General features: G+C 40.0%; 1 protein-coding gene across 2 annotated transcripts; it reads left to right on the top strand.

The window, feature by feature from the left end:
• The first annotated feature begins 1,682 nt into the window (after nt 1-1,682).
• Xpa (xeroderma pigmentosum, complementation group A) lies at nt 1,683-25,558 on the top strand. Of its 2 annotated transcripts, XR_260670.2 has the most exons (7): nt 1,683-1,958; nt 6,652-6,762; nt 11,398-11,503; nt 13,715-13,880; nt 15,908-16,025; nt 19,109-19,340; nt 25,116-25,201. XR_260670.2 is itself a non-coding variant. In XM_005382841.2 (6 exons), exons 1-6 carry the CDS (start codon nt 1,787-1,789, stop codon nt 25,262-25,264), a joined length of 822 nt encoding a protein of 273 aa, XP_005382898.1. In that variant the 5' UTR covers nt 1,684-1,786; the 3' UTR covers nt 25,265-25,558. The 2 variants fall into 2 exon arrangements, 1 of the variants encoding a protein (XP_005382898.1); XM_005382841.2 differs by lacking the exon at nt 19,109-19,340 and having other exon boundaries at nt 1,684-1,958; nt 25,116-25,558.
• The last annotated feature ends 1,498 nt before the right edge of the window (nt 25,559-27,056 follow it).

Consider the following 27,056-nt stretch of genomic DNA (forward strand, 5'->3'; position numbering starts at 1 on the left):
ATTCTCAGTCCTTTTTTTTTTTTTTTTTTCCAATTTTGAGATGGGATCTTGCTAAACCAATAGGTTGCCCAGGCTAGGCTCAAATTTGGGATCCTTCTACTTCAGCCTCCCAGAGTGCTGGGATTACAGAGAGCTGTGCCACGAGGCTTGGCTCCAATATATTTTTTCTTTTGTTGCTTGTGCTTTTGCTGTCAAGATATGACAGCTAAATTAGGTAAAACTATTATAGGCAATCAGACAAGGCTGAGTCCTCGAAAGAGTCAAGACAAAAGGTGAAAACACATTACAACTGTGGGTGCCTAGGATGCATCAGTCGGAGATCCGGCCTCAAGACAACAAAAGGACCAGGCCTACATACTCCCCAAGGGATGAGATAAGTGATAACACCTGGTCTAATACAGTCTAGACAGGCATCAGTCACCTCAATGGCAACCAAGACCCCTTGTTTCATCACCTGAGTTCTTTGTCCTCTCCATGCTCTGGATTCATCACCTACCTGGGAAGTTCTTTGTTCTTTCCATGCCCACCTGCTAGGTTATTAGCTTTCCCATTGGATCAAGTTTACCTAAGCAACTATACTTAAAATCTTGGTTGATCATAAATGCAACCCACAATGTACCCAGGTGGTTGAGCTCCATGAAACTTCTAATAAGTGAGGTCCTCTGGCAACCCACTTTCCAGGTGTCCCCTCCTATCCTTCTCAGGCAGTTTTCTATTCCGCAGTAAGTACTTCCTACTCTTAACTTCCGTTGCTTCTAGTATTCACTCTTCAATTTTAGAGAACACAAACTTGGTGTATCAGACATCTATCAGGTTGGGAGCTGTCATATTTCCCTTATATCATATTTGGAGGTTCTGATAAATTGTAAATAATATATAGGGTCAATAGATTAAATTTTGTTCTCCAAATTAATCATTGAATAATCTAATATAGTCCAAAATAGTCTTTCTAAAAACTAGTCCGAGATGGTGCATGTAGTGATTAGAAAGTAGGATTGTATGCTCCGGATTTCAGTTTTACATAACAAGGAAAAAGTAAACATGTTTGGAAAAGCATACGGTATTTCTTTGGTTCTACTTGCAACATTTCTGTGAAGTCAGGTTACTTGGTCCCAGTCCAGCTCTACTATCTGGCAGCAGCTCATACACACGTCAGGAAAATTCCATGGAAAAGACAGCCAAGCTCTTCCATGCTAGCTTTAGTACTAGGTACTGTATTTGCCTAGGTCACACAGCAAGTGAAAATCTGAACTCAGGTCTTCAAAACTAAAGCTCTGTACCCTAGGGCATGTGTCCAACAAAGTTATGTGTCTATCTCTGCAGCTGGTACCACTACTACTCGCTGCTATCACTGTTTGAAGCTTTCCCTCTGTGCCAGACATGGTGCTGGCAAATTTAATTCCTCCCACGACCCTGGAAGAGACCCCATAATCATCATTTTATTACCAAAGAAACTGAAATCTGGCTAAACAACTTGCCAAAGATCACAGATTGCACCAGAGCTCGGATTTAATCTTATGGGTCTGAACCACTAAGCGATACTCCCATGTAAAAGATGACCAGGACCTAAAACAGCACCTCACCTCCAACTCTGCGTCCAGGTTTTAGTTGAGCAGCCAACTTCTATTCACATCTAGGCTCCGCCCCTGCCCATTTCCGGCCCGCTCCCGCCCATTTCCGGCCCGCCCCCTCACTGCGCAGGCGCACTCGCTCCCTGAGGCCATGGACTGTGCCAGCACCTGGGCCAAGCTGTGGGCTCCGTCTAGCACAAAGGGATAGCTTGGAGATGGCGGCGGCCGAGGAGGTATCGCCGGAGCCCGCGGCCTCAGAGCAGCCAGTGGAGCTGCCGGCCTCGGTTCGCGCGAGCATCGAGCGGAAGCGGCAGCGGGCGCTGATGCTGCGCCAGGCCCGGCTAGCGGCCCGGCCCTACCCGGCGACGGCGGCTGCGGCTACTGGAGGTTTGGGCTCTGGCGGCGCCCCCCAGCTTCCTGGTCCCTGAGGGCTCGCGCCGGCGCCAGCTCCCCGGTGTGCGCACGTCCCGCCCAGCCCGGGAGGAATGCGGCCCGCAGGCCTGGTGGGGTGTCGCAGGGTGGCTCCGCGGTGGAGCCCAGGCCCCTGACTCGGTTCCGCCTGGGCTGCAGCCGCCCTGGCAGGGGTTTCTTGGCAGTGCCCGTCAGCACCTCGGCTTCCCAGACCTTCCCTTTCTGTCCTCAGTCTGCTGCGCTTCTGCCAGCCCCAGGGGTGGTCCTTCTGCAAAGCCTTTAGAGACCTGTGACCCATTTAAATCTTACACGCTCCCTGGTTCATCCGCCCAAGTAAAGCCTCTGAGTGGTCTTTTTCCTGGAGACGACCAAGAAACGTGAGCTACTGCCCTCTTGTGGCTAAAAGTAACCTCTTTTTTTTTTTTTTTTTTTTTTTTTGGTTTTTCTCCGGTACCGGGAACCGAACTCACGACCTTGCGCTTAGGCTGGCCTCGAACTCGCAATCCTCCTGCCTCAGCCTCCCGAGTGCTGAGATTACAGGCGTGCGGCACCACGTCTGGCCCTAAAAATAACCTCTAAGGCCTCCACACTTGCTTTTCAGATTATCCTGTTGGATTCTCACAGCCGTCCTGGGAAAATAAAAGGAAGAGTTTGGTATCTGTTTTACTGGTAACTGAGACTAGAAAAGGAAAACGATGTATTTCTGTTCATCAGGAACTCAGGGCATCTCACAGTGGGATCGGACGGACAGGGCAACCCTTAGCTGTCTGTCATTTAAAAAAAAAAATCTGTCGGGCTGGTGATATAGCTCAGTGGCATAAGCGCCTGCCTGGCAAGTGCAAGGTCGTGAGTTTGATCCCCAGTACCGCAAAACAAACAGACAAACAAACAAAAAAATCTGTCAACCATATGTCTGTCTGTTGGCATTGCTCTTGGAAGTAATTCACTCAGATTACACCTACAGATTTCTAGGACTGTTCCCTTTTCTCCATTGTTATTTGTGCCTCTTATCATGTTTTCTTTGACTGTTGCAGTAGCTTCCTAGTTTTTTCTTTGAATGCCAATATGCCCAACACACAACTCTTTCCTTTTCCTGTTTGAAACCCTTCCATAGTTTTTTGTTGCCCACATGATAAACTCTAAGCACCTTTCCCTCACCTGACTCCTGTATTTCTCCGAACTTCTTTGTTTCTCCCTATCAGTAACCCAGCTCCTTACCTTTCCAGCACATGTATGGTTCTGCCCTCGGTACCTTATGGAAATCTTGGCTCTTTTGAGAGCAAATGAAGCAAGTGATTTCTTCACTGTAGCGGAGGCGTCTTGGTGGAGATACCGTGGTCTTGTGTCGCGTTCTCTATCTCAAGCCCCTAACACAAGCGTGTTACTCACTGGTGCTCGGATCCTTCTTGACTGGGTGAAAGGCGGGAATGCCTCTGCCTTTCAGTCTCATTTCTCAAACATCCCTTCCTTCCTCAACAAAGTGCTCCCTGCACTAACCCACTCTTAAACAACTGCCTGTTTATTTTATGGCTGTATACAATGTAAAGCTTCCTTTCATAATTGCCATCAGATTTGCTCTGTTGATACTGAGTGCAAAATTTTATCCTTAACTGTGTATAGGCAGAGAATCTGCTTTCAACTAAATCAGGTTTAAAGAAGTTTGCCAAGTCATTTAAAAAGCCTATTTGTGTAATGCCTTAGAGTGTGTGAAGTGATTTTCATTATCTTCCTTGATCATAGTACAGTCTTTGAGAGTTAGGTATATCCAGAGTTACTCTCACATGCTCCATGTAGCTGTGTAAACATTGGTGGATAAAACCTTGAACCCTGCACTCTTTACTGGCAGTTTCTAGAGTTGTAAATGGCCCACCCAGTTTTCAACAGCCTGGCAAGTTCTGCAGAGTTCGAGTTCCAAATAGATCCATATCACAGACAAATCTAGAAAATACTTGATAATGAGACAAGGTTGGATGATGCAGTGTTGGGAAGGTCTAACTTTGGCTCTTCTGGGAGAAATGAATATATCCTCTCTGAATACTCCACCTCTGACTTCATTCACCATCTCCAGAGTTCTACATGAAAAGACTTATGCATTAAGAGTTTTATTTTTTAAATTTATTTATTTATTTTTTTTGTTTTTCTCCGGTACCAGGAACTGAACTCACGACCTTGTGCTTGCCAGGCAGGCACTTTTTGCCGCTGAGCTAAATCCCCAGCCCTTGAATTAAGAATTTTAAATCTGCTTGTTACCTATTTTGCAGTGTTCCCTTCTCCAATCATTGTTTGCTGTTACTAATGAATCACTTTTCTTTCTGCTTCTCCCACCTGTAAACCCTCAAGGCAATTCTTAAATAGATGTTTCCCCAATTAGGCTTATCCTGTTTTCTCACTGTTAGTTCTGGTTAAAATAATCCTCTTAAAATGATTTTGACATTGTCTTGTACAAAGTTAACATTTGGTAAATGCTAGTTATTACTACTACTATCATTTTTGCCATAGGCTGTCATGGGTGCTCACTGCCTTCCTAAGTCTGTCGTACTGAAGCGAGTTAACAGAGCAGCCCTGAGATGCTATCTTAGAAAGGACTGCTTGCAGGCTTGATATCTGGGAACTCAGATTTTGGAGTGTTTCAGTGTTTGGAAGCTGGTAGCTTACTGAGGCCAAATTGTACAATGTGGTTTGTGCTAAATATCTGCTTAGACCTCTGGGAGTCTGGAATTGTGGGTGCCAGGAGTGTGGTACACCTCAACTCCATGGGGAAGGAAGCTACTGTGCTGGCTCCTGGCTCAGACCTGCCTTACCCAGTGTATTGTTTCATTTGGCTGTTATCTGTATCCTTTTAAGGAGCTTTTTAATAAATGGGGAAAGGGAAGTAAAGGTTTTCCTGAATTCTGTGAGTTACTGTGACAAATTAACAGAACCCAAGGAAGGGGTCTTGGGAACCCTGCTTTATAGCATCTGCAGTGGGGCTGCCTTAGGGACTGAGTCCTCAACCTGTGGGACCTGATTCCAGGTAGACAGCGTCAGAATTGAACTGTAGAACTCCTAGTTAGTGTCCACTGGAGAATTGTGTGTCTGCGGGGAACCGATGTCTGGAATCAGAGGTGTTTTGAGTGGTGTTTTTCCTGTTCCTAACAGGAGCTAAATTTCAGATATATCTTAGAGTTCAGAGACCTGAGTTGTGGTTCAGATTTCTTGTAGCCATGTGAGTGATCCTGGGTTTTATAGAGAAGGCCTTATTTCCTTCTCTTAAAAAGCAAGTGAGTTAGGTTAGATACTTCCCAAGATTTCAGCTAAGTCTCTAACACCCAATTTTTACATAACTGGTAAAGGTTGATTTGCACTGGTTAATTCTTTCCCATGCGTGCATGCAATCTGTACTACATGGCTATGGAACAAAGTGGGTATAAAATAGAGCAAAAACCAGTATTAAGCTTCTTGCCGGACATGGTAGCACCTACCTGTAATCCCAGCCACCTGAGAGGCTCATGCAGTCGGTTGGCAAGGCCAGTGCAGGCAACTCTCAAGACCCTGTCTCAAAATAAAAGAAATAAGAATTCTTGAAATAAGTCTGGTTATATAAATATTCCAGTTTTCTTTTTCTAGATTATCTTGGCTGCTGTAAGTTCTAGTCACATATAAATGTTGGAACCAGGTTATGAGTACCCCCTCTCCCACAAGCAGGCCCTACTTCTGGGGATTTGGCTGGGATCACCTTGGTCCTTTAAATAAATTTGGGAAGAATTGACATTTTTATAATACATCAAGGCTTAAAATGCATATGTGGTATATTTATCCATTTATTTAGGTTATCTTTGTTATTAATCTTTTTTTGTTTGTTTGTTACTGGGAATCAAACTCAGGACCTTGCACTTGCCAGGCAGGCGCTTATTGCACTGAGCTCTATCCCTGGCCCAGGTTATCTTTGATTTCTTTTAATATTCTGAGATTTTTCACTATAGAGATTTTATACATCTCTTCTGAGAGTATTGTTAGCTGTTGTAATTGTAGATTCTTGTGGGTATTTTACATACATAGTCACATTATTGACCCATGAGTACCATTTTACTTCTTTCTTTCTAGTCTTTGTGTTTCTTTGGTTTTCTTGCCCTGTTGCCCTAGTAGGGACCTTCAATACAATGTTGAGAGAAGTAGTGATATTGATATCTTTGTTACCTCGTTACTTTCTCATCCCTGAGATATAATACCCGACACCTACAATTTAAAGGAGGAAAATTATCTCACAATTTGTAGAGGTTTCAGTTCATAATCTGCTGGCTGTCAGGCAGCATGGCATGACAGAGGGGCATGGCAGAGAAAAAGTACCTTCCTGGCACATGGCAGGAAACAGAGAGAGACCAAGGAGGAAGGAAGGAGATGTACCTTTCCAGATCACGCCCCCTGTGACTCATCTCCTCTGGCGGGCTTAACCTCCCAACATCACAGTTAGTTACAGTGGACTAATCCACCGATGAGCATTGTATTTCCTAACCCAGTCACCTCTCCAAAGCCCCACCTATGAGGACATGAGGATTTGGGGGGCATCTAGATATAAAACATTTGTCTTATTTGATAGGTAATAAATTTGAAGAAAGTACGTGTTTATGCATAAGAGAACATATGGTTTTACCTAGTTCAGCTGATGACCACTTCTCTTTACTATTTCTAGGCATGACAAATGTGAAAGTGGCCCCCAAAATAATTGACACAGAAGGGGGCTTTATTTTGGAAGAGGAGGAAGAAGAAGAACATAAAATTGGAAACATTGTTCATCAACCAGGTAAACTGTCACTTTTTCAGGAAATGAGTGTCTAGATTGGTTACTTTATATAATATGCATAATTCTTTGGAAGTTGATGTTAAAATAACACTATAGTTACTGTCATCAGTGAGCCATTTAACTTTATGAGAATGGTAATGTTTGGTGGTTTTGTTAGTAAATTAAAGGGAAAAAAAATAATGGAAACACCCTTACATATGGAAATGATTATTTAACTTTTAATGTTGATATTTTCTGTTGTCTTATAATAGGTAGGGACAGTCAATATATTGAGGGAGAGAATAAACCCTCAAAATTATCTTGATAAACTTAGGCATACTTGTGGTCCCAGCTACTCCAGAGACCGAGGCAGGAGGCCAAGACTAGCCTGGGTAATATGTGAGATCCCATCGCACAAATAAAAAGAAACAAAAAAATTATCTTGATTAGCTGAAATGAGGGGCCAGAATCCCAAGAGATAAAATTTAAGACATTCTTTGATTTATGTTTGGAGAAAAAGAAGTTTACGAAATAAAGATAGTGAGGCATGGGATAAAAAGAAAGATATCTATTTTATAAGGTTAATGCTTCAGTAAGTCAATTACATATGACAAAATATACAGTGGATATTTAAATTAAAACATTACGTAAAAGACATTGCCATTAATCTCCCTCAAAGTACTCCCCTCTCTTCAAACACACTCCCATCATTCTTGCTATTTTCTGAAGCAGTTGTAGAAGTCCCCTGTAGTGATTGCCTTGAGTTGTATGGTTGTAGCTGTTTTGATGTCTTTCATTGATTCAAAACATCTGCCTTTAATGGTGTTTTGACTTTGGGGAAGAGCCAGAAATTTCACAGTGCCAGATCCTGTGAATAAGGTGCATGAGGGCGCAGCATAATGTTTTTACAAGCCTACGTTTCCACTGGATGACTGTATTTTTTTTTTAATCACACCGTGAAAAGACACTCATACAAGAGGACTTCCAGAACTGCTTCAGAAAGTGACAAGAATGATGGGATAAGTGTGTTTGAAGTGGGCCAGTATTTCGGGGTGGAGATTAATGGCATTGTCTTTCACTGTAACAAATTTTAAAAATGTAAATATATGTTACATATTTTTATTATAGCTTGTATATGTATACCCTCAGGGTAAGGGTATTTTCACATTTTGAGATGGATGAAAAAGGTTTATTTGATCCTAAATTTGAGAGCAGGGTAAACATAGTAGCTTAATAAACCGCAGCAGAAGTATGTGTTCACCAAGGTAGCAGCTAGCCATGTTCTCTTCTGTGTATGTCTAAACTGTTGTTTTCGCAAGCTGAAGCTTGAAGGATTAAAATATTTGTGCTTATTTTAGGTGGCATAGTTTAAGAGGAATATAGGCAAGTATGTAGGGTCCAAGGTAAGGTGATCAGAATGAGACGTTAAAATTGACATAGAAGGACACTTGTCAAAATTGGTTAGGTTTAACTTGGAAATTGCTTCCAGCTACTTGCAAATGCTAGAAGTACTTCTCTGGGGTAGAAATGTTATACTTACGTGATTTTTCTTTGGAGGGAAGAATTGAAACTGTGGTGACAATTACAGAGAAGGAGGTTTCAACTCATTATAATAAAGGTGCACCCTGCGTATATTTAGTGTGTGGCACTTACAGAGTGTTGGTATATACATCATGTAAGCTCGCAGTGATTCTGAAATAAATGAATTTCCCAGCCTCATGGGTTGCTGCTGTCTAATAGTGATGCACTAGAGATTCAGAGATTGAAAGACTTTACCAATACCACCCAACTGCAAAAATGTGGAGAAGCAGCCCTGCATTAGGAGGGAATGTACTCAATGACAAGCCTTTAAATTCCCGTGATTTTGTGGATATTGAAGGCTCAAGGTGATTATATTTTTGTAGATTGATGAATCTACCATGATCTGTAAACCCTGTGCTTGCATTTAATAGGTCACTAAGCAAATATCTGTTGAGAACCCAGTGTAGTGTCTTGACTAACATATGTGTGTAGCTGTTATGCATACGTTGATGTGGAGCTGTGGCTTGCACATAGAACACTGGTAGTGAATTAGTGCAAATTAGGCAGTGTGTCCCCTTTGAGTGACAATTAGAAAGTTCTGCTTTCTTGGGGATGACATAGCCTGGGCCAGGACCCCTTTGGGCATCCCTCTCCTCTGTGGCCAGAGGCCTTTGCACAAGGGCTGCTTGTGCATCTTTATGTGGCTGAGTGATAGGGTAGAAGAAAAGAGGAGCAAAAGATGGGCATGGTGACATGCGCCTGGGATCCCAGCACTCAAGAGGCTGATGCAGGTGGATCCCCAGGAGTTCAAGGCCAGACTGAACTACATACTAATGAGATCCTGTGTCAAAGAAAAAACAAAAACAAAAACAAAAAAACCCAAAAGAGCAGTTAATGCTTTTATAACTTTTTCATTGTTAATTTTGCAAGCTAGTCTGTTTCTGTAGCACAGCTGAGAAACAAAAATTTATTTAGGTCAATTAAGTTTTGCTTCTTATAAAGTAAAGCCTATCAAATACTTTTAGGGAAGAACGGTATTTCATCAGAATCAACAGGAAGCTTTTGTCAAAACAGATTGCTGGGCTCCACCCCTGCAGCTGCTTTTGAGTTAGTAGGTCTGAGATGGAGCCAAGAACTTGTGTCTGGCCAGTTCGGAGTGGAAGCTGCTGCTGCTGACCCAGGGCCACAGCCTCAGTTGGCGTGCAGTCCCCACAGGGACAGCACCACGTGGAGAGAATGTGTAGCAGTGAGGTCCGTCACTGTTGGTGTTGTCTTTTTTTTAAGTACAAGGTAAAATATATAACATATAGTTTTACCATTTTAACTGTTCAAAGTCTGCAGCCCAGTGGTAGGAAGTTCACTCACTCTGTTGAGCAAGTCACCACCGTCCATGTGTCTCCAGAACTTTGTATCTTCCCAACTGTAACTCTGTGCCCATTAAACACTCGCTGCCCCACACAGGCAACAATTCCGTGTATTTTCTGTGAGGCTATTTTGATATAAATGAGCATGTCATACTTTTCTTTTATAAAATGGTTGTGGAAGCCAGGCTTGGTGCAGGCCTGTAATCCCAGCACTTTAGGAATCAGAAAGTCACAAGTTTGAGGCCAACCTGGACAACTTAAAAGGACCCTGTCTCAAAAAGTGCATGAGGAGCGGGAATGTTGCTCCTTGCAAAGGCCCTAGTTTCAATCCAGGCTGAGTACCACCAAAAACAAAAAGAAAAGAAATTGTTGAAGCCAGGTATGTTGGTCATACCTGTGATCCCAGCTACTAGGTAGGCTGAGGCAAGAAGATCGTAAGTTTGAGCCCAGCCTGAACAGCTTAGTGAGACCCTATCTCAAAAGAACGAAGGAGTGGTGGGATAGTGACAGATGTTCTTGTTTTGGAGGAAAGTAAAGGAACATACTGATAGGAATATGTAGGAGAGTGAACAAGTGTCAACTCCTTTCTTCCCACTGGAAATTACAGTAGTTCTCAAGGTTGGGGCCTCACTGTAGCAAACATCCTAAAGCAGTGATGGCAAACCTTTTAGAGCTTTTCAATCATAACAAACAGCCCTCTCTGGCACGCCTGCAATAGGTTTGCCACCACTGTCCTAGAGACTTACTAGTAATGTTCAGACACGCCAGAACTAATTCTTAAAGAATTAAGGTCCTCACAAGGTATTTCACATCCATTTTAAAACATCTAGTTTTTACCTTGCCTAGAGAAGTTTCTGTGCTGGGTGTTGAGGGTACATGGCTAAAATAAGAGTTTATAATCCAGTAATTGAGATTACAGAAAGAGGGAATTTTGCTCTGTTAGTATGGAGTGGGATGGAGGGAAAAATAATTTTCCCATTTAGAAGGGAATTCTGTATTAACTCTTTCCTGTCGCCTTGTTCTTTGTAGTTCTTGTTATCTGTTAGTACCCTGTCTCTGCTGTCATAAGCAGATTCTTTCTCTGTCTCCTACTCCAGGATTAACGTGAAGTACTCTCAGTATTGTAGTAAGCAGAACGATGACCCCCAAAGATGTCTGCATCCTAATCCCAAGAGATTTATGAATATTAGTTAAAGCAAAAGGGGGTGTGCAAATACAGTTGAAGACCTTGAGAGGCGAGATCATCCCGGGTAACCCCGCGGCTAGGGAAGGAGCGAGCCATGCGATGTGAGAAGTGCTGTTGCTGACTTGAAGGTGGCGGGGGAAGGGCCAAGAAATGCAGGCGGCCTCTGGAGCTGGAACCGTGCTCCCCTGGCGTCTTTAGAAAGGAACGCAGCCCTGCACACGCCTTGATTTTGACCCACTGGGCCCATCAGACTGCTAAACTGAGATGATAAATTATTTTAAATTACTCCAGTTGTGATCATTTCTTACAGCAGCAGGAGAACACTAACACTAGTATCGTGCACATGGTTGGGGTTCAGAAATACTTGTTGCGTGGATAGTTCTTTCTTCTCTCATGTTACTTTTATTTTTTTCCTCTTAAAGATTATTTTTAGACATAAGATTATTTAATCAATGTTTTATTTTGTCTCTTAAAGATATTTGTGTCTGGCATAAGACATACAATGATAAGCCAGTAAAATGGAGGAAAATATATTGTTCTAGTCACAAAAAAGGAAACTTAAGGAATTCAATTGTCTCTCTTTAGGACCAGTTATGGAATTTGATTATACAATATGTGAAGAATGTGGGAAAGAATTTATGGATTCCTATCTTATGAATCACTTTGATTTGGCAACTTGTGATAACTGCAGGTACTTAATTGCTTTCAGATGGTGTTCTTAATTACTGAAATGTAATGCTTATGTTTAAATTTAAGGGAAAACAGTGATTGCATATGTTTGGATTTTATATTTTCTTATGTTTTTTATTTTAAAGTTTTCCTAAAATCTCTGGTTTCCATTTTGCCAAGGAAACACAGGAAGCCAGTGCTTACCAGAGTTTATGATGTATCCCATTAAACAGAAAGGATGTGGCCAGTTCTGCCAAAGAAATTTCCTTTTCCTTTCAGTTGCCCTTTCTTTCCCCCGCATCTCTCAGTGGCTGGTTCCTAACTCTTGTCTTCCCGGCCCTGTCTCTTATTTACTTATCCTAGCCCATTGGGGTATTGGTCTTTAGTGAGGGGAGGGGAGCTCAGAACACTCTTGTCACCTTTTGTGCCCCTCATAAAGAGAACGGATGGGGGAAAACCACTTTTCTGTTTATTCTTCTTCTTCTTTTTACCTTTATCCCCTTTATATATCACCTCAGAAACCTCCTTCTCATTGCATGTGATTCTATTCCTAGTGTTTATTCAGCCAGGTCTTGTGTGAGTGTATTTCCCACATTGTTTTTGTTAAACATTGGAACACAGGAGTCCGTTCTGTTTCCTTTGAAGATTCGGATTTTAATACAGTATAATCTACAAGTCCTCGCTCTTCATTTATATTATTCAATTATTTAGGTGTTTTTTTTTTGTCTTTTTGGGACAGGGTTTCACTATATAGTTCAGGCTGGCCTTGAACTCACTTTGTAGCCCAGGCTGGCCTCAAACTCCCAGTGATACTCTTGCCTCAGCCTCCTGAGTGCTGGAATTACAAGCTTGAGCCACCACACCTGGCCTTATTTACCTTTCTTAAAGTTAATCCCACCATTAGGTAGGTTTTGTGATAGAATCCTCTGAAAGAACCTTTTGATTTCTTTCCTCCCGACTTGTGTTAGTGACCCCTTTAGTATTTAGCGTTCAGGAAAGTCTGGCTTTGTTCATTGGCTGCAGCTCTTCTGTTCTATGTGTAATTCCAAGTCCATCGAACTCTGTGTTCAAGCCATAGCCTGAATCCATCCACGCCTCACCTCTCTCCTGCGTTAGTCTAAGTCACCATGGCTGGGGCTGCTGCGGTGTTTTCTGTCCGCCCTCCCCACTTTTCACTTAGAGCCTCCTCCACACAGCAGTTTGCTGAAGACTGTAAGTGGGTTCTGATTCCTGTGAGCATAGGATGTCTTTGCTGCCCACAAGCCCCCATGTGTCAGCCTTTCCCTCCCACCACGCACCATCATTTGCTTTTTTTTTTGTACTAGGACTTGCACACAGGACCTTGTGCTTGCCAGGCAGGCACTGTGCTGCTGAGCTATATCCCCAACCTCATCATTTGCTTTGAATGTCTGGTTACACCAGCTGTGTATGTGCTTCGGTTGCAAAGTAGGTTCCTCCCCTCCGCCTCTGCACAGGTTCCTTCGGCAAGGAAGGTTTTCTTTGCTGTTCAGACTTCTTCAGCCTCTGCCCAGATGACCTTCCTCGGTGGCCTCTGATTGCGCTTGTATCTGAAACTTTCTCTTCCTTCATTGAGCTCCATATTCTTGAAGAAGTTTGACCTATCACAGTATTTGTTTATTGACTTCTAATTAGAATGAAAACCTCATTAAAATAAGGCTTGATTTATTCCTCATTAAAAACAAGGCTGTATTCTGAGTGCCTTGAACAGAACCTGACGTACAGATGGAGAGCAGAGGTGAGAAGAATTGTGTAATGACTCTGTCTCCACTTTAACCTAGCTGTTGAGAACACTCAGAGGCAGCTGGAAACTCAGCTGTGTTAAGGAGACTGGCGCTAGCAAGTTTATATTCCTCATTTCTTGCCCATCTTGTCCTTCTGCTTTAATTTACATTTTCTTTCTCATTGCGTCATTGCTCTTGTTTATATTTTCTCTACCAAATCATTTCAAATTCCTTCTGAAATAAGAGAGACTTAACAAGAAATTCTTAAAATGTTAATGCCGTGGGTCTGTTAGTAATTTAACTTCTTAGAGTAAGTAAAAGATAAAGTACTTTTCTTTAGAATTTTTATGCTACTAATTTGAACCTGAGAGTTGCAGGCAGGAAAATGTGTTTTGTGTCTCTCTGAAAGTTTTATGCCCTATGGTTGCTGGACTGTTTGAAAGCTTAGTTTGTTTAAAATACCTAATGTAATGGACTTACCCTCTTTTCAGAGATCCTGATGAGAAACATAAGCTTATTACCAAAACAGAAGCAAAGCAAGAATACCTTCTAAAAGATTGTGATCTAGAAAAAAGAGAACCAGCTCTTAAGTTTATTGTGAAGAAGAATCCTCATCATTCACAGTGGGGAGATATGAAACTCTACTTAAAACTACAGGTCTCTAATAAGTTGTATTCATGAATTTTAGACAGCTTAGGTGAATTTTTAATCATAAATTGGTTATAATTAGTTCTGTATTTGCTTACAGAGAGTAGAAAGGATTCTTTTCCTTTTGTTTGCACATGCATCTTAGTCATATGAAGTGACATTTCATAACACAGTGTTTTCTCCTTTTGCTTTTTGCTGTAGCACTTTGAGATAAATATGTCGCTGGTCAGTGATACGAGTAATATAATTCTGAAACTAAAAAAATTTAGGAGTCAGATGTTATTTCACTTTCTCCCTGTCCTCTTCCAGTCAACCAACCAACAAAAAACGCACCCCCAAAAAACACAAAGCGAAAGAAATCTTTAAAAATATTTAAATTTCAGAAATTTCACAAATGCCTAAAATCTGTCTATTTGGGAAATACTGTCTGGAAAGCCATTAAGCCTCTGTGTAACTCCAGTATATCTCAGAGCAGAGCTTCACAACTGCTCTTGCCACAAATGAGTGACAGGTGTGTCATGACAGTTACCACTTAGTGGCTGGGACTGCTAGTGCCCAGGCATATTGCCTAGAGCCAGTCAGCTTCCTGTATCTACTCCAGAGCAGTTTGAATATTGCAGTTTTCATTTTTGTGCCAGTACATCCAAATATTGGGAACTATTCTTTAGAACACAGTTGCAATTTGAATATGCTTAAAAATCCCCCATCTTTTAATAATTAAACTACATTGTAAAACAAAGCAAAATAATTAAACTACATTGTAAAATAAAATATTTATGTACTAAATTCCATAAATATCAAACTGCCAATTAGAAGATTCACCTTTTGCCAGGCATGGTGACTGTGATTCCAGGTACTTGTAAGATTGAGGCACAAGGATTGCACTTTTGAGACCAGTCTGGGAAACGTAGCAAGACCCTGTCCCAAAATAAAAAATCAGCGGGCTGAGGATGTAGCTCAGTGTTTTCTGGGTTCAATCCTCAGGATTGAAGGGGGAAGAAAAGATTCACCATTTATTTTCTTTTGTTTTTTTCCCACCATTTATTTTCTGTACCATTAAAAAGGACTACAGAATTAATTGCTCATAAACCAACCCAAGTTTTCTTATCACTTAGTGGTTTTTACATTTATTAAAACAGTACCAGTAGATTTCAGTATAGTTTTGTCATATACTGTATCATGTTCATACATGCATAACAAGGAAAATGCACGACAAAAAGAGTTACTAAGCTATTCTTGAACTTTTACATTCAATCCAATTCTTCTAAACCATGTTTTGGTTCACTATTGTGAAAGTAGCCTTAAACACATCAGTAATGCAACATTTCCAGGGATACTGAATTGTGGAAAGTGCTGTGTCTTAGAATTTGTGAAATACAGGTATATCGCTTTATGTTAAGAAACTTGAGTTTGGCTATTTGGATTGAAATTTTGGTCCCCTTAACATATCATGAGAAGTTTTCTTATTGTGTAACTATTTTCTTAGGAAAAGTAAAGGTATGTAATGCAAAGTTTTGAAACTAGAATGAAGACTTTTTAGGTCACTTAGGTACCAAAGTTGATTTTAAAGAAGTTCATATTCTGTAGAACAGAAGTTAGTCAGGTGGATGGAAACAGTTGTTGATCCATGAGCAAATAAGAAGTGGTAACTGGTGGTTTCCTTAGTTGATTTTCAGAGATGGCCTTGTATTTAGGTTTGATGTGGCTAATCTGTCAACAGACTTGTTGGTGAGCCTGGGAATTTATCAAGCTTAGTGACCCTGTTTTCTTCTATGGATCCTTCTGTACTGTGACAGCAGTATGACCAGAGGACAACTTTTCTATGTATACTATATACTGTAATCCAGCAACGTTACTGGGGGTTGCTAGGTTGAGATAGATGTGTTATTAGTCATTTCTTACTAATATTTTCAACCTTTTAAATTTCAAATTTCAAATTAGTACACATTTATACTTGAATTAAATCATTCTATGGGTTTGATAATGATATTTTGCCACTCTGAATCACTGTAACTTAAACGTGGACTGTGTTGTAGATTGTGAAGCGGTCTCTTGAAGTTTGGGGTAGTCAGGAAGCACTAGAAGAAGCAAAGGAAGTGAGGCAAGAAAACCGAGAAAAAATGAAACAGAAGAAGTTTGATAAAAAAGTAAAAGGTAAGTGGCTACATTTTATGTCGTGAAGGATTGTGTTTTACCACTTAGCAAAAAGCTGTTAGCTAGATTCTTTCTCATTAAAGATATCATATCACCAGTTGGTTGAAAGGTGGTTTTTTTCATAGGTTGGAAATTAAATGACTTAAATTTGCCTTCAGTAGGTTGGGGTTTGAGGCTCTCAGCCCAAGTCTCATAACAGTGCATTTCTAAAGAGCATGTAAGCTGGGCACAGTTTCACACTTCTATAATCCCAGCACTTGGGAGGCCAAGGCAGGAGAATCACTGCGAGTTTGAGGCCACCCTGAATCACAGAGTGAGTTTAAGACCAGCCTGAACTACATGGTGAAACTGTCTCAAAAAAAAAAAGAGCATGTAAGCCATATTTACATATCAGAATAGTGTTAGGTTAAGGTCAATAATAGTTCCTTAGTCAAGGATTTGCTATCAGTTAGATCTTAAATAGGATCAATAGTGGTTTTTTTTTAAACAGCTACCTGCAAAACTTTCTAGTTGATTAAAATGAAAAACAGGCTGGGCGCGGTGGCTCACGCCTGTAATCCCAGCACTTGGGAGGCCAAGGCAGGAGGATCCTTGTGAGTTCAAGACCAGCCTAGGCTACAAAGTGAGCTAAGGCCAGCCTGAACTGCATAATGAGACCCTGTCTCAAAAAGACCAAAAAGAAAAAGAAAAACAAACTACAATAACAACAAAAACACTGCATCCTTAGTCTATCTAATTTAGCAGCTTGAGGGAACTTTCTGATGTCAGCTAGTCTCATCACTTTTATTTTATACATGACTGAAAGACCTAGAAAGGTGGGGTGGCTTGTTACGTGAGTTGGGACTGGAACCAGGCTTTCTTGACCATCATTTGTGCAGCCATTCCTTTGTCCATACATCTGTCCCTGCACGCAGCTCTCCATTCCCTTGTTTATCTCTGCATTCATTTGGCCATGTATTCATCCGTGACCATCTCCCTTCCCATCCATCTGTGCATCTATTGTTGACCCGTGCCAGGCACAGTGCTAACATAAATGCTGGAGTGAGGGGCTGGGGATTTAGCTCAGCGGCAAAAGCGCCTGGCTGGCATGCGCAAGGTCGTGAGTTCAGTTCCCAGTACCGGAGAAAAACCAAAAAATAAAAAAATAAAAAAAAATAATAAATGCTGGAGTCACCATTTGTCAAGAGAGAAACTCAGATCATACTGGACCATGATGGGTACTATAGTAATGATGAATGCAGGAGTGCAACGTCTTCCTCTAAAAGAGAAGCCCAAAGAGTCATAAATGTTTTTGTTTCTGTTTTTGTTTTTGAGACAGGGTTTCACTATATAGTTCAGGCTGGCCTTGAACTTGTGATCCTTCTGCCTCTCAGCCTCCTGTGCTGGGATTACAGGCATGCGCCACCATGCCTGGCCAAAAATTTTTTTTCTCTCCTTCCAAAATCTTCATAAGACATGAAACAGAAAAAGCTTTGATATCCCACTGAAATTGATATCAGTGGGGACCATTAAAAATACTATTTACTAAACAAATTTGATCAGGAAACAAGATATTTATAGGAAGTTGTATAGTCATTTTTCATAGTTACACTTGTTTTGTCATACTTTGAAATGCTATCATCTTTTTTGTAAAAATGACAGCATTGTTGGCCATTTATGAAGTTTAACAAGACAGATGATATGTAAAACATCTTTCTATTTATCATTATGTAAATCAAGGTTACTTATCAATTTCTGAATCAGAAAGTAAGTACACTTTTATGGCTTTGTGCAGAGGTTTCCTGGGGCCAAACTATGACATAAAAAGAGCATTTCACTTAAAAATTTTCCCCAAATTAGCCATTGTTGTGTTACAGTATTCATAGAAACCCACCAGAAACCAAATGGATTTGGAAAGATTTCTTGAAAATAGGCCTTTTCTTTAATCTTTGTAGGGCTCTATAGCCAGCCTTTCTTCTCTTCCAGCAGCAAGGGTTGCTGCTGATAAAGGGGAAATAAAGTAATAAAAAGGCAAAGTAAGGGTTGTGGGCTGGGGATTTAGCTCAGTGGCAAAAGCGCCTGCCTGGCAAGCGCAAGGTCGTGAGTTCGGTTCCCGGTACCGGAGAAAAACCAAAAAGGCAAAGTAAGGGTTGTGAAGGAGGAGGACATGGAGGTTAGGCCGGGTTTTCCGTTAACCCAGCTACCAAAACTATCTCAGCTCTTCCCACTGTTCTGCCTCCTTAAACTGCTCTTCAGATGGTATTTTCATGTAGATAATAACATATGGATAAGAGCATAAGTATTAATTAGAAACATGTACAAAGTAATGAAATCTTTTAAAAAAAGGGGTGTGTGTAATTTTTTGTTACACTAATTCTGTGTTATAATCAAAATGTCATCGAATGGTAACTCAGTTCTTATGGTTTGTCTAACAAAAAAAAGATTATGGAATCCATTCTATCTCAAGTTTTTTTTCTATAGAGATTCAATATATATTAAATGCTGGTGTGAATAGACCTTTTACAAAAGATTTATAGGGGCTGGGGATTTAGCTCAGCAGCACAGCGCCTGCCTGGCAAGCGCAAGGTCATGAGTTCAATTCCTGGTACCGGAAGAAAAACAAAAAACAAAGCAAAACAAAACAAAAAAAACAAATAAAAAAGATTTATACAGTTATCGTGGGAATTTTTAAAGAAATAAAACTTGAATATAACGGGCTTCCCCCATTATATTAAATAGCTGCTGTTAATCACTACATGAACTATTACAGATTTTCATTATCCTTGAGTTCAGATTTCATCCTGAAGTTTTTTGTGAAGTTAGACCTCTTAGGATTTATTTCTGAATTTTAGTTCATTTCTATTTAAATGAAGCATGCGTTTTGGGGAAACTTACCAAAGTGGTTACATGAGTAGTTTATTTTCCAAGTCTCTACAAAAACAAATGGTTTTCTGGTTTTTTGGGCTTTCTTTCTTTTTTGAATATGACTGGATTCCATCTCTCTGGGTTTATGAGTGTGACTCCATTGTCTTCTGGTGTGCAGTGTGGAGAGGTCAATGTGATGCCTTCTTTAATTATGGCTTCTTCTTGTTGATTCACTTTAGAGGTTGGTGGATGCTCCTGTCCTCCTGACTAGGCCACAGAGGGCTGAGAGTGGAGTAGACACTAGAGATTAGAGACGAGCTGACTGTGCAGTTTGCTCAGAAGGCTCAGAACAGAGAGGAATAGAAGCAAGTCTAAAGGTTTTTTAGTGAAAAGAAATTGGAACCTGGTTCCTCTTGGTCTTCTGCTTTTGATCCACAAAGAAGCTGACAAAGTTTACTTCTTTATGGGAAGGTAAGAGATTACATTTATCTGCTTTTAGAATATGATCTACTTTAGCAGTTCAAGACTTGAGCTTACTATATAAAACAATTTAAATAGTATAGAATAGTATAAGGTATATATAAATGGACAGATTTGTGTCTTGTATCCAAGGCAGACACAGAAATGGTAGGATCCCTACTGCTCAGTTTAACTTAGTTAAAAAAAAAAAAAAGCAGTATGCCTTGGCCTCCATATTTGATGGGAACTTTGTTTTGGTGCAGATGCATACGTTTTGTTTGCATAACTCCTTTCCACAAATGAGGTAGAGATGACACTTTTCTTCCAAGTTAAATTAAGCTTACTCTTAGTAATGATAGAGGTCACCCTTCTGAAAGAAGGAAGGTGAACTAATTTTCAATGTCATTATCCACCTCCTTCACAGGAGATGGGTGAGAAAATCCCATTTTGAGGTTCCTTCTAAGTTTGTGGATGTTGTACATCCTGGGGCTGTGGTTGTATTTGTTTTGGGGCTTCTCAGGAGTTTGAGGAACACTATTTCCTGTTACCATGCTTTAGTTCATGGAGGACAAAGGAAGATCCAAGCTTTGTGTATTATGTCTTTTCTTATACTTGTCTCCTTCCAGGTAATAAGGGGCACCCTCAAGTCAGTACTTCTTGCACTCCCATCCAGTGTTTAGAAGTATCTTGTTTCCCTCAGTTAATTCTTATATAAATAAGTTTATATCATAGACATTTGGTTTCTTTGCATATGGCCTCTTTTGCAAAATTGATATTAAAGTCAAATTTCAGGGTGGTATATATATTTTTTCTCTGAAAATATTAAGGATTTAGGGGGAAATCTCTTTGAGTAAAAGTATAAACAGGCGGGGCGTGGTGGTGCATGCCTATAATTCCAGCACTAGGGAGGCTGAGGAAGGAGGATCGTTGCAAGTTCGAGACCAGCCTGGGCTACAAAGTGAGCTCAAGGCCAGCCTGAACTGCATAGCGAGACCCTGTCTCAAAAATAAAAAAAAAAAGCTATAAGCAGTTGCTGAGGATATCAGTGCTGACTGGATCATGAATGCTTTCGTACACTTGCAGTAGGGGTACTCTCTAGGTACTGGCTTTCTGTGTTGTGACATCTTGGGCTAAGGGAACCACGAGGCTATGCCCTAGTGAGCCACTGTTTTGATCTCCAGTCTCCCTGGATGTGCACCTTCCCAGGCCCTTAGCTCCCAAGGCTGCCTCAGACCTTTTCCCACCCTTGTGCCAGCTCACCTTTGTACCCATCTTAGTCTCAGCAACAGAGTTGATTTCTCCTTTCCTAAATTGTTGAGTGCAAAAAACACAGTTTATTTTTTAAATGTTTATCAGGTGTTGACATTTTGCTATGTTTACTGTCTTAAACTTTTGCTATTTGAGTTATTTGCAGACATTGTAATTCTTTAAATTCTTCAGCAGGTTTCTCCTAAATAATGGCATTCTTTTTTATAACTACAGTGTCACACTCAGGAATTTAACATTACTATAAAGCAGTTACCTAATATATAATCTGTATTTAACATTCCCCAGTTGTGTCAGTGTCCTTTATAGCTTTTTAGCTGTTGGATCCAGGGGCCATTCAAGGACAAAGAACAGCAACTGTCTCTTTTAACCTACTCCCTCAGCCTTTGTAACCCTTCGTACACAGGCGCTGGCCCAGGCCAGCTGTTGTGCACCAGTGCCTGCACATGGATTTGTGACAGCCTTTGCTCACAGTGGAATGTTCTTGGGGGGAGTGCTTCCTAAGTGGTAGTCCTAGTGCGCCACATCAGGAGGCCTGCTGTCAGTTCTTCACGGGGTGATGGACAGTTGGATGGTGTGGTTATTGTGGTGTCTGCTAGGTTTCTCCATTGTAAGGATATCCTTTTTCCTAATTAAATAAAAAAACTTGACATGTAATACTTCATCTCTTATGGTTTATTCAAGGTTTTTAATATAAGGGGATGAGTCTTACCTGAGTCAGTTTAGTAGGGTGGATATAAATGGTGATTTTTCTGTTTCTTTTCTCTTTTTTTGGTACCGGGAATTAAACTCATGACCTCGTGCTTGCCAGGCAGCCGCTGTTGTTCCTGTCACTCTTGTACAATTATTATTTGGTTTCTTTCACAGAGAACTTTTCCTCTGGCCTTTTTAATTTTTTTTTTTTAAATAATCACTTGAACTAATAGAACAAGTATTGCAGTTCATTCCTGTTATTACTTAATACTCAAACTGTCCAAAGTTCAGTCAATGGAATCTCCATCAAGTTAGTTTCCTTTTCTTAAAACTTTTTTATTTGGAAAAACTTCAAATTACAGGAAATTGCTAGGACACTAAGAACACAGGACCACTTCTACATCCCTTACCCCGACTGATCTGTGATTAGTAGTTTGTGCCATCTGCACCATTTTTGTATGCACTCTGTACACCTATTTTTTTTCTAAACCACTCACAAGTAAATTGTGTCACTGTCCTTTACCCCTTTTCTAAACCATTCCAGAGTAAATTGTATATATCACCACCCTCACAAGTACTACAGTGTGTATTTCCCGGTATGGGTAGCTCTTAACATAACCAGTTACATTAGCTAGCAAATTTAAAACTTAGTATTTTTATCTAATCAGCCATCCATATTTTAGTTTTGTTTGCTGACCCAGTAATGTCCATTGTAGTGCTTTCCTTTGAGAAAAGGAGCCAGTCTAGGATCAGATATTGGCTTTAGGTACCAAGTCTCTGTAAACTCTGTTCTGGATTTTCCTAGTCCTAGTATTTTTTTGACATTGACATTTTTGAAGAAATCTCTTTTCTTCCCCTACCCTCTTTAGAAATAGCATTTCTCACTTGGGGCTTTTTTGCCATTTCTTGCTGGTTGAATCCTGGCTGGTTGAATCCATTTGAGGACAGGGATAATCATATGTATTAGTCCCTCACATCTGGAAGCACAGTGTCTTACTCTCAGTGGTAGTGATTTTGATTTTTTAATCTGACACGCAAAAATGTGAACATCCTGTTCTGCTAGACTAGAATCCTTCTACTGATGGTTCTACGTGGATCATTCTTTAGTATGATGGTTACAGGATTGTTTTTCTAACCCTAATACTCCCCTCATATTTACCTAGTTGGATATTGGTGTTTTTACAGTATCTTTTCCCCCACCTATTATTGGTGTAGAGTCATTACTTTCTTATTCTTGCAATGGCATTTGGTTAGTTTCTATTTTTATTTTGGTGCTCAAATTATCTCATATTTGGCCCTATGGAAATCTCTTTAAACTAGCCCTTGTGTCCTTTGATAGTATTTTTTGAGCACTGCCTTCTGCTTCCTGACATGAAATACTGTATTTGTGTCTGCGTGTTTGTGTGTATATACAATGTACAGTACAAATTAAAAACCTGAGTTCACACTAGTATATCAAGTTCCAGTCCACAATTTCAGGATTCATTCTATTTTTATCTATAACTCCCTTCTCTGATATGAGAAACCCGGCTGCCATTATCCTTAATGAAGTAACTTGATCAAAGGCTCTGTGTATGATGAATTTCCCATCACTGTTGCTGTCTTTCCTGAAGGGATCCCTTCTTACTGTTGGGACTCCCTGCATCCTGTATGGATGCCTATGTCATTATGCATATGCAAATATTCCAGAAAACCTGCCATATTTGATCCTAAACATTTCAGAAAATGGATACTCAACTTGTACTTTCTTCCTTTGTAGCACAAGTTTTCACAGGAATGTCTAGTAATACAGTATGGCTTTCTACTTATTGTATGTAGCTTGGCAGACTAACTGTAAGTGGGAAGAAAAAAGTCAGTGTAAAACCTTAGGTTCTTATGGCTAGAAAGCTACATTTTTGCTGTATTTTAGTGTTAAGCTAATTTTTCTTTCTTACCTTTCCACCTAAGTACACATAATCAATTTGACAGAGATGCTAGTATGATTAGGCTGCAATTAAGCTTTGAGGGGCTTTCTCAGTGGGCGTATTATGATGGAAGTTACCAGGATGCCTTACATCAGAACAAAGTAGAAAAGCAGCTACTAGAACTCAAACAGGAAATGTCTTCCTACATTATGTCAAACCAGGAGGCATCTCTGCAGTTATGGTCAGCATCAGTTATTATAAAATATCTTAAGGAAAAATAAAATGAAAGGAAAAGGGTATTTAAACTGCATCCAGAAAAACTAGGATTCTTCATGAGAGAGTAAAAAATCATAAAGTTTGGAGGACCAAAGATTAGATTCTAAATACATGTGAGAATCTGGAGGAACCTGATTTTTCCCCAGGTGGAAACTAAAACTCTACACACTGAAGCTTGACAATAATCTGAAAGTGCTTTTTACACTCTGGGGATGCAAAAGGCAGTACATCTTAGTAAAGAATGTGGACCCAGACTCTACTGCCTCTGCCAACAAGCTAGTGACTTTGGACAGTTTACAGCTTCTTTACATTGGTTTTCTCATCTGTTAAACCAGGGTAATAGTTGTACTCCATCTCAAGGATGGGAATTAAATACATTTAAAGTGCTTAGAAATATGCCTGGTACATACCCGTTTGCTTTTATCCTCATGATATATTCAGCCAGAAAATACAAAGATCCAAGTAGTGTTTTGGTGTTTTGTTGTGTTGGTGGTACTGAGGATTAAACTCAGGGCCTTCATTCCCAGCCCCTCTGTATTTTTGATTTTCAGAAAAGTTCTTGCTAAGTCACCAAGTCTGGGCTTGAATTTATAATCCTCCTGCCTTAGCTTCCCAGAGTGCTAGGACTGCAAATGTGTAGCAGCATGCCCAGCTCCAAGTAGTATTTTGACCCTGTGGTAAACCTATAATGGATTGAGGAAAATATGTGATTACTTGGTGTATGCTGACTTTTATGGTTTAGATTGTGAAAGCTATCAAAACACTCTTAGGTACTGCCACTGTCAAAAACAGTCAATTTGATGTATTACTAATGAGGATAGAAATGTACAAAGTTAATGTTGTTTTTTCATTAGAAACTGAGAAATACCAACTTACTTCCAGTGAGAACTAAGTGTTCAATTTCCTCAGCTAATATACACTATACCCTTTTAAAATGTCACTGCCTTAAGCTGCTTTTTAAAGCATCTAACAAATATTTTTGTAGAATGATTTCAAAATGATGTAGCACACAAAGCTCCAAACATTAGAATGAGATAACCTGGGTTCACATACTGTCTTTGCTTGGTTTCCCTGCCTGCAAAACAATGACATTAAATCTCTGCATTTCTTTCCTGTTCTTAATATTCTGATTTTTATTCTTGGGTTTGACTTTGTAATAATTATTGACAACTCCTCTCCTAAAATAATGGTCTCATTTTATAAAATAAAGAACTTAATAGATTTAAAGGTCAATTGCATAAGCAATTTTTCAGATGAAAATACATCCACATATGGCGGTAGAGTTTTTGGCTTTCTAGTTTGCTTATTAGCAAACTTTGACTTGCCTCTTAACGTAAGTGGCTCTGGACTTGGAAGTATGGAACTTAAAGATACTCCCTTCGTTCTTGTCTCAGCCGATTCCCCTTCTCCTCTGTGGCACCGTTTTCTCTTGTGTGATACTTCTGATCCACATACCCATCTCTGAATCTCTCCAACGACTATTTCAGAGGCTGAGCAGGTGACGTCGAAAAGAAAGCTTGTCTAGTTTGTGTGATCAGCTTTGATTATGAAATTAAGCCATGTATTGTTTAAATGCACATAAATATAACTGAAAGCCTGAGGGGACTTATTTTTAGATTCCACTGAAAATATTTTCTTTTCTCCTTAGAATTGCGACGAGCGGTGAGAAGCAGTGTGTGGAAAAGAGAAACAATTGCTCATCAACATGAGTATGGGCCAGAGGAAAATTTAGAAGATGACATGTACCGCAAGACTTGTACTGTGTGCGGCCATGAGTTGACATATGAAAAAATGTGATTTTTAGTTCAATCAATTTTGAAACAAATTTTTATATTTAAATAAAGGAAATTTAGATTGGCCCTGTTCAAAACTACCACAATGTAAGTAATGCTTCAGTAGTAACTGTGGATATGGCTCAAGAGCAAATTTCTGTTGCAGTCCAGCTGGCCTGGTTAGGCAGAATGTCAGGTCTCTGGGAGCTGAATGGAAGGTAGATTCAAAAGTAGCGGAGCTACAAATTAAGGAGTAAGAGACCAAAATAAATCCCAGACTGGGGCAGGAGGAAGAACTTTCAATAAAGGTCAAAGCTGACTGAACTAGACTCAATCAAAGAAACAAACAGGGATGGTGATACATCACTATATCAGTCTGGTAAGATTTTTAGGGACTACTTTGATCATCAAGACAGGAGGCAGTGAGGAGCTATTGCTGGAAAATGCCCTGACATATAAGAATAAACAGTGAACTGTAGGAATTTGATGTTTTCTGTACCTGGAGGGGCCTACTACCATAGACCTTCATGTTAATGGCTGGATAATTCTTCCAAATTCTGGATCAAAATGGAAAACAGCATTTTTCAAGTTTGAGTAGCTGTTGATCAACCTATTGAGTTTATCCTACCTCTAAGGAGTTTACCCTTCTATTGAGTTTATCCTACTTCTATCCTACTTCTGTCTTTCGGGTATTCTCATTTAACCCTGGGAGGGGAGAAAACTTGCTTTCATGTTCATTTAGGGAAGGAAGTGACACCCTAAACTACTTTATCCCAGGCACTGGAATCATGTTTAGTTTGTCAGATTTTCCTTGACTTTTCTCAAAAGGATTACCAATTAATTTGACTCCTGGACTTTCTAGCATTATTTTAGTAGAAGATCAGGTTGGGGTAAACTGTTTTTTTTTTTTTTTCCTTTTGGTACCAAGAGTTGAACTCAGGACCCTGTACTTGCCAGGCAGGTGCTGTGCCACTGAGCTACATCCCTGGCCCAGGTATTTTCAACTTACAGCTTGACAGGACTTTTTTTTCTTACTACTACAAATAGTATACAAAGGATAGGCATTTTCAGTCTTCTCTCTAAACCAGATTACACTTGAAGAAAGGCCAAAATCAAAACAAGTCAAACCCAGGTTATTAGGCACTTGAGACTAATTGTTACCTATATAAATACCCAGCAGAAATTTTCACTGTATTCAAGTATTGATTTTTTAAATATGTTCTATGCTAACATAGCTCAGTAAAAACTGACTAAATGGGCAGCCAGTTTCTAGCCTCCTGATAACAAAAAACAAAATAGCTTGGAGTTTCGTGTATCTCTCACCATACACTACAGTAAAACTGACATGCATCAAAGATCTAAATATTAAAACACAAACACTTTATCTGCTGGGAAATAGAATACGTAAAACTTTTGCAGACATAGGTGTAGGCAAAGACTTCATGAATAAAACCCCAACTGCACAGGAAATATTACAAAGAATCAACCACTGGTATCTCATATTAAGCTTTTGCATGGCAAAAGAAACCACCAACAGAGTGAAGAGACAACCCATAGAGTGGGAAAAGTTTTTTACCAGCTATTGTTCAGACAAAGGACTACTATCTAGAATATATAAAGAACTCAAAAAAATCAAAGCCCCCCAAATTTGAAGACCCAATTCAAAAATAGGTACCTGAAATAGACACTTCTCAGATGAAGTACAAACAATAAATAAATATATGAAAAAATGTTCATCAGTGGTCATTCCAAAAGTGCAAATTAAAAGAACACCAAGATTCCATCTTGCTCTAGAAAGAATGGCTATCATCAAGAAA

The sequence above is a fragment of the Chinchilla lanigera genome, unplaced genomic scaffold, assembly GCF_000276665.1.
Source record: "Chinchilla lanigera isolate Chin_1 unplaced genomic scaffold, ChiLan1.0 scaffold00018, whole genome shotgun sequence".
Taxonomy (NCBI): domain Eukaryota; kingdom Metazoa; phylum Chordata; class Mammalia; order Rodentia; family Chinchillidae; genus Chinchilla; species Chinchilla lanigera.

What these genes read in the sequence shown, in the direction of transcription:
- Xpa (XM_005382841.2), top strand. Translation starts at nt 1,787, where the DNA reads ATGGCGGCGGCCGAGGAGGTATCGCCGGAGCCCGCGGCCTCAGAGCAG. An exon ending in GGCGGCTGCGGCTACTGGAG is followed by an intron (nt 1,959 to 6,651) that starts GTTTGGGCTCTG and finishes TACTATTTCTAG; the next exon opens with GCATGACAAATGTGAAAGTG. An exon ending in GCAACTTGTGATAACTGCAG is followed by an intron (nt 11,504 to 13,714) that starts GTACTTAATTGC and finishes CCCTCTTTTCAG; the next exon opens with AGATCCTGATGAGAAACATA.